The following is a 15,580-nucleotide window of genomic DNA, read 5'->3' on the forward strand; positions in this document are numbered from 1 at the left end:
TCAGTTATTCTAGTTCATTAGCTTAGGTTGAAGTTGGAAGGAGCTTTGTTGGGAATAACGACAGGTCACCGGACTTCGTGTACTGAATATATATATATGAATTGTGGAGATATGTGATCGGCAAACTATTTCATTTCTGTTGTCATTTTCAGCCATATATGTAATATAATACAGTGGTCCGACCTATCTGATGTTTCTACTGTGCTTATTTTATGTACTGTGTTGCTTTGCTAGCGTCTTTGTAAACCAAATCTACTGAACAGTAACATTTCACTGCCGGTCAGATTAACTGGTGGCTGCCTTTGTCATAGTGGGAAGCTGCCTTACCACTGCTTTACTCATTTATTCTTACTTTTAATTACTTTTACTACTTACTGCTTATACTTATGTACATGTGCTTCTTTGTTTATTTCTTTACTAGCTTAAACTGACATTTATTTTTGCTCTGCGCCATTAAATTGTATGTATGTGATGCCATTTTTTTTGATTGGCTAGTGCTTGTTGCCTTCATTGGTTGGGTTGGTTAGGTTTAGGCAGGAGGAATGAGAATGGTTAGGGTTAGGGTAAGAATATCAGGGTAAGCCAATCAGAGGCACAGTAGGGCGGGTCATGACTTTGCCATCCTGGGAAAAAAAAAAAATTGGCCATGTGAGGCAGAGATTTTCTACCCTGAAGTTATTGTAAACAAACATTGCGATTGGTTCTATTATACTTTCTTGGTCAGTACATTTGTTATCAAACATGTAAAAGTCTCGAAATATACATGTTTGTCGGTTACATGTTATGTAATATTTTCAAATGTGTTTCTCTAATTTTGTTTGTGATGAAGAATCTAAAAGTACAAGTTAATGTTTGTGAAATAAGAGTTACAAAAACATTTTCCACGTGGTTTTATTTTCCTAGTATTGTCTATTGCTTTATTCTGAAAATCAGATGCGGAAGCTGTATGTCTCTAACGGTTAGCTTGACTGTGGTATAAATAGCAGCTAACAGCAGCAACAGCCCACATCAGTCTGCTGCTGTCTGTGTCTGCTCTGAGCTACCGGCAGCGTCAGTGCTGATTGTAAGAGTTTACTGGATGTATTAGTTTGTTAGGAGACACTCGATTTCACTCCCACAACAGACAACTTTGGAGGAAGAAGCTCATCTGTTAGCGGTAAGTTACCGACGGAGGTTTATATTGACGTTACAGTGCTGATACACTAATAACAGCTAATTTACAGTAGCTATGTTATCAAACACTTAACGTTACCTTAATCATCTGCTCTTATCAAATCAAGTTCCGACTAACATGAATGTTTTTAATATTTTAGTATTAAAACAACTAATTTGCTCATATTTTCTATTAACTTCAGCGGTTCAGTGTTAATTTGCGACCGTTAGAATTGAACAATTTAACGGTTTTGGTTTCAAATATTGATAGAAAACAAGAGATATTGTTTTAAGGTCTGATTTGACCTTTTTTTTAACGTTAGAGAGAAATAAAAACATCCTTCACACCTTTCTGTCAGCCTGAAATGTCAAGACCTTTCCTAAAGTGACCCAGAATATAAAAAAATAGAAATATTTCAACATTTTATTTGTGTGCAGCTGATACACAGTCTTGTCACTTTGTAAATTTGACCCGTATTTATTAAAAAAACAACAACTCTAAAACCACCATTCAGAAATGTTGTTGTATTCTTCACGTTCACTAACATTCATTGAAATCATGATGGTTGTTATGTTCTCCTACTTTTAGGTAACACAGGGCTATAATATAGTGTGATTGTGAATGTTTTTTTTCTCCATAAACAAAATAAAAGCATAAAATCTAAAGAATACACTTTCTCTCTGAAAGCTTAATTACGTATTAATCACCTATTCATTAATGACTGATGAGGTGCTCATGAATGAAAAATACATTTGTGGCTCAGAAGTTTGGTATAGAGACTAATTATGAGAGGATACCGAGAGGGTTCAGAATATGAACAGTATGTTACGGTTAAAACCTTTATTATTACCATTACCATTACCATATTACCATTATTAAAGCACATTTGTTCTGACTTCCATAAATATTTTATAAGATGCAGTTAAATTCTGTGCAAAACTAGTGAAATATTAATTTACTGATTTTATTGGTTGTGCTGATTTTATGGCTCTCATTGGTCTTATTGGGTGTGTGGTTATGTGTTTATTTTTATGTATGAATGATTGTTAGGATGATGTTTGGTCTGGAGATAAATGCTCTGTGTGATGCAGTGATGCTGAGCCCAAGAAAAAAATTCCCAAAGGGGACATTAAAGTGATACTGCAACCATATCTAGGTGTGCATTTTTAGCTTAAGGACTAATTAAGATTGAATTAAGGGCTGCAACTAACGATTATTTTCATTATTTTCATTATTTTCATTATCGATTAATCTGTTGGTTTATTTTCCGATTAACAGATTAGTTGTTTGGTCCATAAAATGTTGGTCATGTTTTCCTACAGCCCAAGGTGACGTCCTCAAATGTTTCATTTTGTCCCGACCAAAAGTCCACAACCCAAACATATTCAGTTTAACATCACAGAGGACTAAAGAAGAAGAAGAAGAGAAGCTGGAATCAGAGTATTTAGATTTATTTATTTATTTATTTATTTTTAAATGACTCAAAACGATACATGGATTATCAAAATAGTTGGTGACTAATTTAATAGTTGGCAGCTAATCCTTGTTCAGAGTGATCAGGTGTCTGAACAATGATATGTGATGAGGACGTGGATGATGACTGACAGGTGAACAGGAGATACAGTAAGAGTACTGGAGGTCTCCTCTGAATGGACAACCTCATTACCTGAATTAAAACAAGTGGTTTACATTGTGTAGAAAGTCGAGAAAAAAAGGTTTTTAGAACCATTTCAGAGCAGTTCCTCTGACATAGAATATGTTCTTTTTGCAGGTGTGTCGAGCTGCAGTGATTAATCCATTCATTGTTTTTAGTCATTTTTTAAGAAGAAATTTCCCAAATTCTCTGATTGCAGCTTCACAAATGTGAATATTTTCTGGTTTCTTTAGTCCTTTATAACAGTAATATGAATATCTTTTGGTTGTGGACTGTTGGTCTGGACAAAACAAAACAAAACATTTTAGGACATCATTTTGGGTTGCAGGAAACAGTTATTATGTTCTGTTAATTGATTGGGTGTTTGGTCCATAAAATAATTAAATAATGCACAGATTAATCGATAATGACAATAATCATTAGTTGCAGCCCTACATGTCTGTAAAACAGGACACTGCCTCTTCTGTTGACAGTTCACCAGCCGGCTATATTTCATATTTTTAAAGTAAAATTAAATCTTCAAATGAGACTTGATTACCTGCCATCGTGGCCTGTTGAGGAGCCAAACAAGCATTTGGCTGGTGGTTGGTGTCACTTTTACACCCAGTGAATCTCTACAACACACTGCGACCCTGCTGCTTCAGCTGCCAGACTGTCTGTAGAGACACACTTTGTTTTTTCAGTGTGAAGTTGTTTTTTTTTGCATTTTGTATAAATCAGTTTGGCACATTCATGTGCACCATCTGCATGAAAAAAAGTTCAGAATATGATCATATTTATTGTTCCAAAGCAAACCAAAAGAAGATGCATTACATATCTACTGTGGTGTTACATGTTCACATTTATGAGGCAAATGTCAATTAACGAGTTAGTGAGCGAGCAAATCCACTTTAAATCGACCCTCTTGGCAATGCATCAGTGTGTTTTTGGGTCTGTTTGTTGTCTGGTCTTTTCTTCAGGCTGCAGCTGATGATCATTTTTCATCTGTTGATTTTTTGATCAACTGATTAAGCATTTAGCCTATAAAATGTCAGAGAGTAATGGCAAATGTCCAGAGAGCTCAAGGTGACATTGACAAATTGCTAGTTTTATCTAACTAACAGTTAAAAACTAAAATATTGTACGTTTAAAACGATATAGTACAGCAAAAAGCAGCCAACCTTCCCATTGGACAGTTGCTGTTGGCATTTTTAGCAAAGCTAGCAGCGTGGCTCTAGGGATGGCATTATCAGTCAGTCAGTCTTGACAGACAGAATTGTTTGGACTACTATTAGATGGACCATCATGACGTTTTGGACAGACATTAACAGATGAATCTTCCCAACTTTGGTGATTGTTTCCCTCTAGCACCACCAGCAGGATTTTGTTTGTTTTGGTGTTTGTTTGCGTTTGTCTCAACAACTATTGGATGGATCCCCTCAGGATGAATCGTAATTTCTTTGGTGATCCATCATCAGGTCAAAATTTAAATGTGTTCAACACGTTGGTTTATGACCTAATACCTGCCAAACTACTAACATTTCCATCAGCCTCAGCCCTACTTTGTGTTTAGTGCTAATTAGCAAACATTAGCAAGCTAACATGCTAAACTAAGATGGTGAATATGGTAAACATTTTACCTGCTAAGGATCAACATGTTAGCATTTAGCTCAAAGTACTGCTGTGTGTAAGTACACAGAGCAACTAGTGTGGCTGTAGATTCTTCTTGCTTAATAAATCACAATTAATTGACAATCAAAAATTTCTGTCAATCGACTAATTGACTTTTGGTTTCAGAAATTCTATTCATACTTTTCCCTTTGCAACAAAGGAGTTTGAGAGGTGAAAATGCTGCCATTTCCTCAGAGGTTTCATGTCTTTAACTATTAGAACAAGGTTTTGTTTTGATTTTTGCTTTTTCTTGACTGCGCTCTGCTGCCGGTCTCACCAACTCAACATGCTGAAAGTTCAGGTCATGTCTCTGGGGGGACGTTGACAGTCATTGTGGCGAGGGGAACCACAGGTCCATCTGTCCCTTCCCCTCGTGTGCAGCACTGAGGGACTTACTCTATTTGTGGATCACAGCGTGGTCGCTGTGGTCTGACAAAAGGAGTAACGAGCCGCAGGGGGCGTGATCCTCAATGACTGGCAGTTACTTTACTTCCCATCCTGCCAACAGAGCGTCTCGAGGGTAAACTGAAGGAGGAACGCTGCTGATTGGACTGAAGCTGAGCTGTGACAAATAGAGACCTACTGTAGACTTGAGACATCTGGTGTCATCTGGAGAAAATACAAAAGATCAGGCTGTCAGAAGCTTCAGTTTAAAAAAATATTCCTATCAGCCAGTAATTTGGATTGTAGTGTTGATAGTTATTCCTTTCTTTAGTAAAGTTTGGTGATTAAGCAGAAAGAATTTAAGTACTTTGTTTGGATTTAGAGCTGAAATTAATTGATTAGCTGATTGGAGAGCTGCAACGATTAGTCACTCAATTAGATGCCAACTATTAAATTAATCACCAACTATTTTGATATTTTGATTTTTTTTAAAGAAAAACAGTAAAATTCTCTGGTTCCAGCTTCTCAATATTTTCAGATTTCTTTAATCTTCTGTGATAGAAAAGTAATTATCTTATCTCGGGTTGTAGACTGTTGATCAGGACAAAAGAAGACTTTTGAGTTTTTCACAATTTTCTGACATTTTACAGACCAAACAACTGATGGATTAATCAAGAAAATAATCAGATTAATTTTCTCAATTTATCTATTAGATGTTTAGTCTATTTAATGTCAGAAAATAGTGGGAAATGCCAGACATAAGTACCCAGAACCAGTGGTGGCATCTTCTAGCCTAAATTTTTTGTTCAACCAATAGTCCAAAATCCCCCCAAAATTCAGATGTAAAGCAGAGAGAAGCAGCAAATTCTCAAACTAGAAAAAACTGGAACCATAAAAATTTCTACTTGTTTTTGCAGACTAATTTTTTGACAGACTAATCAATTAGCTCCAGTCGATTAGAAAATTAACAACAGTTTTGATATGATGTGAAGCAAAAACAATTTCAGCCTCTCAGATTTGTGGATTAGCTTCATCTCTCTGTTTTATATCTTTGTAAATTTTATATTTTTGGCTGTTTGTTGGACAAAACTAGCATTAAAAAGATGTCATCTTGGGCTACAGGAAATCCCTTAGACGGGCATTTTTGTTTTCTGACATTTTATAGACATTATATAAATGATTAATTGAATATCGTTGTGTCTTTTGCTTGGACAAAACTTGCAATTGGAAGACACCATGTTGGGCTTTGGGCAATTGTGATGGGAATTTTACAAGTAAAGGTAAACAAAAAAGCATTAGTTGCATCCCTGCTTAGCTTCGTTCAGAAAAAGCTAAACTAGAGCTTCCAGCCTCTTAAAATGAAGCAACTCGTGACCCCTCATCACAGCCCTAATACGGCCTCAGTGTGAACATAGGTGTGATCAGTTCAACCAAAGAGTGATTTTTCCTTCGCAGATTTATCTCATTAAAGGATTTTTAAAGGTTTGAAGAGGTGCCCAGTATCGTAAAAAACAAGGTAAAAAGTAAGAAAAAGAGATGAAACAGTGCATGAAGGATTTCTGTCTGCTAATGAGGAATGTGTGTGACTGAGTGGTAATGACTCAATCTGGCACAAAGGAAGAAGGAGGAACTGCTGTTTCCTTGATTCCGTTGATTTAATCACCAGCGTTTAACACAACCAGCTCCCTTCAAACACACTGCAGACACATCATGTTAATGACCCGGTGCTCTGTCAAAGGTTTCTAGTTCTAACGAGATTAAATTCAGCCAAACTGAATTAAAAAGCAGATGGTGAGTCCCACCCTCCACAGAGCGACCCCTCCCCTGAACTACGCTCACCTCTGCTCTGTCATGCATGAGGGCTTTATCAGCTTTTCTCTTTCTTGGTGGTCTCGCTCAAAAAGCATTTTGATTTTCTGTATTGTTCAACCACATAAAACATTTACTGTTATGTGAAGATATTTATGATAAAGCACTTTTAAAAATCTGGGTTTCAAAGCACTTCACAATAAATTTGAAGAAAATAGAAGAAATAAATGCACATGAAAAAAGAGAAGAACTTACATTTGAATAAATTAATGAAATAAAGACAAGTGAGAACATTAATAAAAAAGTACAAGTAGGAGACATCATGTATCCTGCAGTTAAATTTTGCATATTCATAGATTCATAGATTCTGGATTTTTCAGTGGGGGAGAAGGAGGAAATGTCATCTAAAGTATCTCTAATGAGTTAACTGAACGTTTTGTGAAAAAAAAATCAGGTTATTAGCATTACGTTTACAATTTTTCAAAGAACTTTAGTACGAAGTCAAGAGGTTGTGATACGTAGCACAACAAGCTAGCAAAGCTCTGTAAATGGAACTGTGTTAGCGCACATGCTCAGTGGTGAAGTACAAGGTAAAAATACGATCACTGTTATTAGTCTTTGGAGCTGTTTCTAAACAAACCAATGTGACTAAACTCTTTATAATGAAGGAACACGTCACTCAGTGCAGCGGTGTGGCTCACTGACATGTTTTGGTCTGGAAGGTCTACGGCACAGAGGAATAAAATATATCAGGCTTTGAATACACACACAATACTTGTTAGTAGATCAATTCATCATTGGTTTGGCTCTGCACAGGAGATTTGTTGACCATAAGAAAAATATAGAAATGGAGGCGCCCTTTAAGGCTTTTGTTGACCTTTAATAAATGTATGTAATACAGAAAAATGCCCTTTACAATTTACCAGAGTACAAGTTGACATATTGACATGTCAGTGCAAAACCCCAAAAAATCCAGTTTACTACTGAATGAGCAAATATTCACATTTTAGAAGTGAAATTTAACAATTTTTGCTTGAAACAAAGATGATAAATTGATTATCGAATAGTAAAGACTTGAACATAGACAAAAGCATAGGTTTGTAGAGCTAAGGATTTTACAATATTTCATAATTAAAGTAACACTTGAACACTTTACATGTTTATTAAGGTTCCGCTGGGAATCAAAAGTTATAGATATATAGTTATAGTTATAGGCAGATATAAGACTAATTAAACTAAAGAATTTACAGTCTTGATGCCATCTAGCAGTACGTGAAACTTTGCGTACATGATACATAGAGTGTGCTAACCTTTAGTGCATTCCAACCAAATTGGATTTGGTAATTTAGTCACTGTGGTCAGAAGTAGTGCAGCTGTAACACAGTGGCTAAATTACGAGATAATTTGGCACCAAGCCACTCGTGCACACACTGAGCGCATGAGAGCCAATAAATCCGACCAGAGTCTGTACACGGCTGCTGAGAGAAACCAGCAGACAGTATTTTTCTCCACATGAACATCAAGTTTATTCTCACAAACCTGAACCAGATGGTCCTGGCTGTAATGACGGTGACGTTTCTTTTAAACACCAAGGCAATTACAGCGAGTGGAATCTGCTCCCTGTGTGGTCCCGGTCAGACAAGAGCTGCTCAGCGGTTCAGTTAGTTATATAATCTGCATGGAGGGTTACAATGTTAGTATCTGAAATGCAGTTTTTAGTCACACCCAGTGTATCGGATTCACTTAATAAACAGCAGTAAACACTAGTGACTGTCAGGATGACGAGAAGCAGCACAAACCGTCCTCTGCCGCTGTGCAGGACTCTCAGCTGTCTGAGGAGAGTGAACGCCACACTCTCCGCCTCTGCTTCCACCTCTTGGGGTTCGAGTGTAATTGGGTCTCTGGAGGATTACGTGTCTACCTCCGTGCTCAACATTTTTACTTTAATCTTTTAAGGTTTGGTTAGTCCTCCACTGGCTGACAGCTCAGCACTCTCAAGTGGCACTGAGGGCTGAAGTGTTGGCAGCAATTGGGAATAATTCTCTTTTCATCACACTTCCATTAGGGGTGAAGCTGTTCTTTAGCTTTTAAAGCAATCAGATAACAGCTTGTAGTTTGAAACTGGCTGACAGTGTGCTGGAGCTTGTTTCTCTGGGTGCATTTTGTTGGTTAGCCTTTGTGTAATGACAATAATTTTATAGCTCTCGTGTTCTTACTGTCATTGTCGTCCAGAGGTGTAACGGGACACAAAATTCTAAGTTCGGTATGATTTCAGTACAGCAGAGAGAACAAAGAAAAAGGTAGAATATAACATTTTGGTCCTTCATTTTGAAAAACATAAACATCTGATAATGTCTCATTGGCAACAACTGTTAAGGAAACAGTTTAGTCGTGCTGCAGTGGAAAGTAAAAACAACATTCAGAACAGCTTCACTCAAAGGCTGAGTGAAAAGTTGACAGCCACAGAGAGTTGAAAGGGACAGAGGAGACACAATAATGTTTAAATACAGAAATATGGTGCATATTTTAATAATAGTGCACTCAGTCAGTGTAATGGGAGGATCGTCCAGCTCAGGTCCCATGGCAGCGACACTACATGAGCATGGTAACCAAGGTAACCAGGCTAACTTGGCTAAGCCAGCTAGCATATATCCATGGATGTATAAAGAGAACTGGATACAGCATCGGAGGCGTGGCCCTGTTCATTCGTATGAAAGTTGCTCAGTAGCGCATGAAGCCAAAAAAGTTCGACTTCCGCGTATAATATTACCCGGATCTTCTGTGATCATCGGGCCCATAGAGCAAGCGCAGTAGTGGCCTTCACTGGTCGAGCCAGCTACTTCCGGTTTAGCCCTCCGGCTAACTTGAATGGGGATAAAACAATTCAATCGTGCGGCTCTTTTACGCTTTCGAAATGTGATCGGACCGAATGAATCAAATTCTGATAGTGAGACGAGTCATTTCGCAGGGGTTGTGATGCTCAAAAAATGTATCTGCTGATTTACGGACGTCTCTTTCACAATGTAAGTCTATGGAAAAAAGTCTTTTTGGGCCCAACAGCTTCACATGACGTTGTAATTACATGGTTTGGCCACTATGTCAAATTGGCCTCACAGCCTGGCGATGTTCGTGGGGGCTTGCATATATCCACTAGCATGCTACAGCTAAGTGATGCACTGCCAAAACATTTCACTGTGGAACTTGCGCTCTAGAATTATTGTTCCGCATGTCGGAGTCAGTGGATTATCAAACTATTTTGACAGTAATTGTTTGTTTCATGGAGCATACCAAACTGAGGAAAGTCACTTACCGAACTGAACATCTTGTACTGAATAGTTTGGGACGAATACATAATTACATCCCCCTGTTGTCTAATCTGCAGCTGAAAGGAACAGTTTTAAGCCCCTTTGCTGTTGATGATCAAGGTGTTATGGAGTCGAAGCAGACGAAAAACAAAATGGTAAAACTTTTAGGTTGTTTAAAAGGTGCTGTTTAGGTTGACATCTTGTACGGACATAGATGGTCCCCAGAAGATAAATCTTAATAACTTTGCTGCACCTCTGACTTTTCCTTTAGTGCTACTAGCAGGTTTAAACTAGTGGTGTTGGGTAAAATGTGTCGATAACTATTGGATGGATTTAACATTGATGTTCCCCTGAGGATGAATCATAATAACTTGGGTGATCCTTTAATTCATATAGCACCATCATCAGGTCAGAATTACAGTTTGCCAAATACTTGCTTTGTTGCTCTGGTCGAAGAGGAAACAAGGAGTGTTTAATTAATTTAAATATTTGTATTGTATATACAGTATATTACTTTGTGTTGCTGTACCATTAGCTGTAGCTAATGTAACATTAGTGCCATAACTAATGGTCTATTTCTGACTTGTATTTTTCTCTTTTCTATGTATTACTTTGCTCTAACTAACTTGGTTTAAATAAGGTGTAATAGTTCTTTTTTAGATGAGAAAAAAGACAAACTTGCTTTGTGTTTAGTTCTAAAATGCAAATGTTAGCAAACTGAGATGGTGAGCATGGTAAACATATTAAACATCAGTATGTTAATGCTGTCGTTGTGAGCATGTTAGCATGCTGACTTAAGCATTTAGCTCAAACCACTGCCTTGCCTAAAAAAGTCTCATAGAGATGCTAGCATAGTTGTAACTCACAGTCAAATATGTCTTGAAATGAGTAAACTGTGAATCTGTTGCTGCACACATTAAAAAGACAGGAGAAGGTTTTTCCTTTGAACTTGCTGTCATCAGGATGACTTTGAGTTCATTTACATTTGTAATCTGCATCTCAAACAGATCATTAAACACTTCAGAGATGAAAACAGTTATTGAGGTCTTCTGAGATGTTAAATTGGTGCAGGATTAGTCACCGTTTCACTCATCTGCACATGAACGTGATTTTGTTTTTTTCCCTCCATTTCACACTGAGGAAATAGAGCAAGTAAGAAACGGGAGCGGGGCTTCTTGCTGTGTGGGCAGCGCTGCTGTCAACAGATTTGGAAGGTCCTCCACATCCGTGAGTCATGTGCCTTCTGTTTGATAGTCCTGCATCATCGGCACAGCTGCCAGCAGCAACCTGTAGCTGTATGCAGAATGAGCAGACAATATCCTGCTCAACAATGAGAAAAGCAAATGACTGGCCTGGACTTATTCTTAAAAAACATAATATACTACATACTGTACTATATTAGTTAACCACAATCATGGTGATGTTCGTACTTTTGAAAGTTATTATGTCCACAGACTTTCTGGTTTACTTTCTTTCAACTCGTGTTGTTCACTAAACCAGAATATCTAACAAAAAGGCACAAATTACTGTTCATTGCAGAAAGGTTCAGATAGAGCAAGTGTTTTGCATTAATTTGCAGTTGTGTTTCAGGCCATCTGGCAAATGTAAATCCAACATTCACTCTGCTTTTAGCTCTGTGTTGCTCTCTACCAACTCCTGACAGAAATATTTGTCTCTGTAGCTGCTAAATGCTCCAGTATGTTCGCCAGCTAGTCTCCAACAGTCTGTACACCAGGTCTATTATAGCCTTTTCACTAAAAACAGCTGCCTACTGTTTGTGGAGTCAAAGGTGATGAGAGCAGTAAACAGTTAAGTTGCTACCAGTAAACCAAAATATGTAGCTACAGGCTAAAACGCTCTGTAGAGTCAGATGATAATTCTGTCACTTTGATCCATGTTAAAGAATAACTCAACACTCACTGAAAATCTGGTTTTTGCTGACCTGCAATGGTTTAACTTCACACCTTGCTGCAGCGATGTACAGGTGTACTTGGGACACTATGACATCACTACTGGGTGTGGTTACAGGTACAACAGAGCAATGGTGGAGCATTTAATGATATAGATCATATTTGGGCCTGTATGGTATCTCTAATTGTAGTGGTTTTAATGTGATCAGGTTAAGCCACAGCTACACTTTTTTGACTTTTTCGTTCCCATTTTGTGAAATAAAATTTAATGCTTGTCAAGCGTGATTGTGGAACGTGACTTACTGACTACAGAAAAACATAAACCAGTTGGGATTACTGGCCCTAAATCACATTATCAACAGATCACCATCATCATCAAAGTCAAAGTCTGACACATGCTCTGCAGCCTGAAGCTGCATGTTTGATCGTGTTCAAAAGCTGCTTCAGTGTTTTCACTCAGAATGAGCTGAAAACAATCGGCTGGTCATCAGCTCTCACAGATCAGCTGTGGTGGCTCACAGGGGACAGTAGTCACACTGAATATTCAACAAAAGCTTTGCAAACACTGAAATGCAAACAAAGGAGCTCCTAAGTATAGAGCATTGAGGGATTAGTTGGTCCACTTTTAATGTTGCTGCAGTATTGTCTGTATGACGGGAGCAGAATAATAGTGTACTTACTCAGCTTTACCGGTTATCAATGTTTTTCACGCTTTTCTGTTCTGTCACGACTCTTCTGTCTGTCTGTTTACTGCTTAAGTCTTGATGGTTTTGACAAACAGCTCTGCAGTTATGAATCATGTTTTGCATGTATGTTTAAAACAAACAAAGAAAACATGAATCATGAACTGTGAATTGTGTAGAACAAAAAGCTTTGTGTTAACGTTTCAGAGTGATGAATCACTCTCATTACTGAAGTGATTTTTCCTTTTCCTATGGCATTTCCCTCCTAATGTACTGTAGGTACCATACTGTATACAGTCGCAGCAACAGCATCGATCATCATTTTATTCCTGCATGCGTGCGGTGGTTGCTATAGAAACAGCCAGGCATTAGGTAGGCTACAATGCCCAGGTCACAGTATATACCTTTGTCTAGAAGGAGAGCTTTGAAAAACTTCTGAGTAATGACTTTAGAAATATGTCGATACATCTGAGACGTGCAGGGTCGGGTTGATGTGTTAAATGTATTTAATGAGGCCTGCAGACTGAACCTCCTCAATGTTGTCACATCTCTTGATAGATTATTTCAGGTATGGAATGTGCAAGAGGCGTAAAATACAGAATATACAGTATTTTAGTTCATTTGATTGAGATTGAAAATGATGTGTTTATCTTTAATTCAACAAGACTAAGAGTCTCATGCTGGCGGCTCTGAGAGGCTGCACAGCAGCGCTTTGAGCTAAATGCTAACAACAGCAAGCTAACATGCTCACAATGACAACAATAACATTTCGGCTGTATTGTTTACCAGGTATGCTGTAAATGGTCATCGTGTTAGTTTAGCGTGTTAGCATGCTAACTGTTTCTAATTAGCCATAATAATCTTAATGATAAAGTTGATATGACACTTCTAGCATGTGCATCGTTTAAAAGCATAAAAGACATAAAATTATTCATAGGCTGTGTGACAAAAATGAGTTTTAAGACGCAATTTCAAATAAACATGATTCGGTTAGTCTGAGCTCCTCAGACAGATCTTTCCAGTGATTTGGTGCCCTGACAGCAAAGGCAGCTGATGCAAAGTACAGCTGAGGTAATATTGACATGACTTGACTACTCTTGGGACCGTGAATATCTGAACCAAATTTAATGGCCATCCATCAAATAGTTGTTGAGTCATTTCAGCCAAAGCGGTGGATGACTGACTGACAGAAAGACAGTCAGTCAGTCAGACATTGTCATTCCTACAGTCCTGCTGCCAGCGAGGCTAAAAACAAATCATGTATTTCAGTAGAGAAACACTGCTTAGCTGTCATTTCCTGTGATTTTTATAATACTCATCAAGATAAGAACCAGAAACAAAATCTTACATGTCAGTCAATTAAAATGTGGTAATGTTTTATCTTTTGGTATTCCTTTCACGGGTGATTTCTTTGTGTGTGAATATATTCCAGCCATTATTACTCCTCTTTTTTTCTCCTCTACAGCTGATGTAAAGCAGCACCTGGTCAAAGGCTAAAGACGTCCATTCACCCACCTACATTTGTCTCAAGAGCCATTAAACAGGTACAGATGGTATGATGCTTTCTGTTGCTATTCAGTCCTCTCATAATGTTCTGTCTTCAGTTCACTTCAGTTTTGTCATATTCACAAAATTTCTGTTTTGTTCGTATTCGTGTTCGAATTCGTTTCAACATTTCTGAGTGCTTTTACCTTCATACAAGAGCTCATGTTTACATCTGTATGTTAGTCTGAAAAACTTTGGGATTTCAGTGATATTTGGTGGACAGTTATGTCTAATAAACAAGTCATTTGTTTTTGGTAACGATGGCACCACAATGTAGCTGTTTACAGAGCATGGTTGGTTTTTCTTAGATTTCCTGCTTCAGGATATCTCGCTCAGGTTTCTCACCACCGTGTCTACAAATATTGTTAGTTCTTCACCAGAAACGGTTGGATGAGCCCAAAAAATAGTTTGACATTCTGAAACTTTTTCTAAGCTAGGAAGATCTGTAAACATCTAAGAGTGTAAATAGCGTGTACTGAGCCAGTCTCCAACATTTGAGGGCATTTAATGGCAACAATGTGTTTGTGTCTGACTTTCCTTCTCTGTCTGTGAATCTTTAAAAAAACAGCTCACAAACATAGTAATAAAAAAAGATTTTTCCCAAAATGGCTGGTCACTGTAGCTTTTAGCAAATGCTGCTCAGACAGGGGGAAATAGTGCATTTTTTGGAGACTATTGTCTGCAGCAGATTAAACCACATTTGGTGCTCTAGTGAGTATTTCTGGCAGCAGGATAGTGTGTGTGGGATTCAAGGAACATGTCACCCAGTGCAGCAATGTAGCTCATTGATGTGTTTTTATTGTGTTGGGATACACACACAATACTTGAAATTTGTTGACATTAAGAAAAATATAGAATATCATCAGTGTCACTCTTTTTCTCTAAAAAACACTGCTGCCATCACCATGATTGTCGTGTCATTGTGTATTTTGATGCAGGTCTGACTGCTTTTTCTAGAAGTTATTTTACTTTTTGTCTCATGTCACAGTGACTCTGTTTTTATTGTGGCATACAGATAATTACCCTGGTCTGGTTTACATCATTAGACTGATCAAATAGAATTCAAACTCGTGGCTGCAGACAGACAGAATAATGAATGTAAATCCCCACAGAGGTCAGACTGAAGGCCTGATCAAATTTAGTCCAATTAACGCTAACTTATTTACACTGTCAGATGTCTTTGATGTTCAGGAGCTTCATCTACTTCAATAGAAACATATTAGTTTATGTGGATCCCAACAAGTGTTTATTCATGCAGTTTTATAAAGAATGCAGTCTGGAAAAGTATCAGTTAATTTATCTTCTCACTGTGTGTACTGCAAAAACTCAACTGCTTTGTACAACATGCAGCACGCAGGCACATGTGGTCATCCCCACAAACTTATCAAACACTAGGGCTGCACAATAAATCGTTTCAGCATCGACGCCGCGATGTGCAGAAGTCACATTGCAGGACGCATGATGTTACATGCTACAACTTTTGATGT

General features: G+C 37.8%; 1 protein-coding gene across 8 annotated transcripts in view; it reads left to right on the forward strand.

The window, feature by feature from the left end:
- Positions 1–969: 969 nt before the first annotated feature.
- The window catches only part of LOC121898997 (tetraspanin-18-like), a 39,119-nt gene continuing 24,508 nt past the window's right edge, over positions 970–15,580 (forward strand). For 4 of the 8 annotated variants that reach the window (XR_006096585.1, XR_006096586.1, XR_006096588.1 and 1 more), the window contains exons 1-2: positions 970–1,156; positions 14,014–14,092. Coding sequence is in view for 2 of the 8 variants with exons in the window: in XM_042414546.1 (XP_042270480.1) it covers positions 14,099–14,101 (3 nt within the window). In the remaining 6 variants the exon portion in view is untranslated. Of the gene's footprint in view, positions 1,157–10,040; positions 10,111–14,013; positions 14,102–15,580 lie in introns of those variants that run through there. The other 4 variants (XR_006096583.1, XM_042414569.1, XM_042414546.1 and 1 more) reach the window with 2 other exon arrangements.

Source organism: Thunnus maccoyii, chromosome 1 (genome assembly GCF_910596095.1).
Source record: "Thunnus maccoyii chromosome 1, fThuMac1.1, whole genome shotgun sequence".
NCBI lineage: Eukaryota > Metazoa > Chordata > Actinopteri > Scombriformes > Scombridae > Thunnus > Thunnus maccoyii.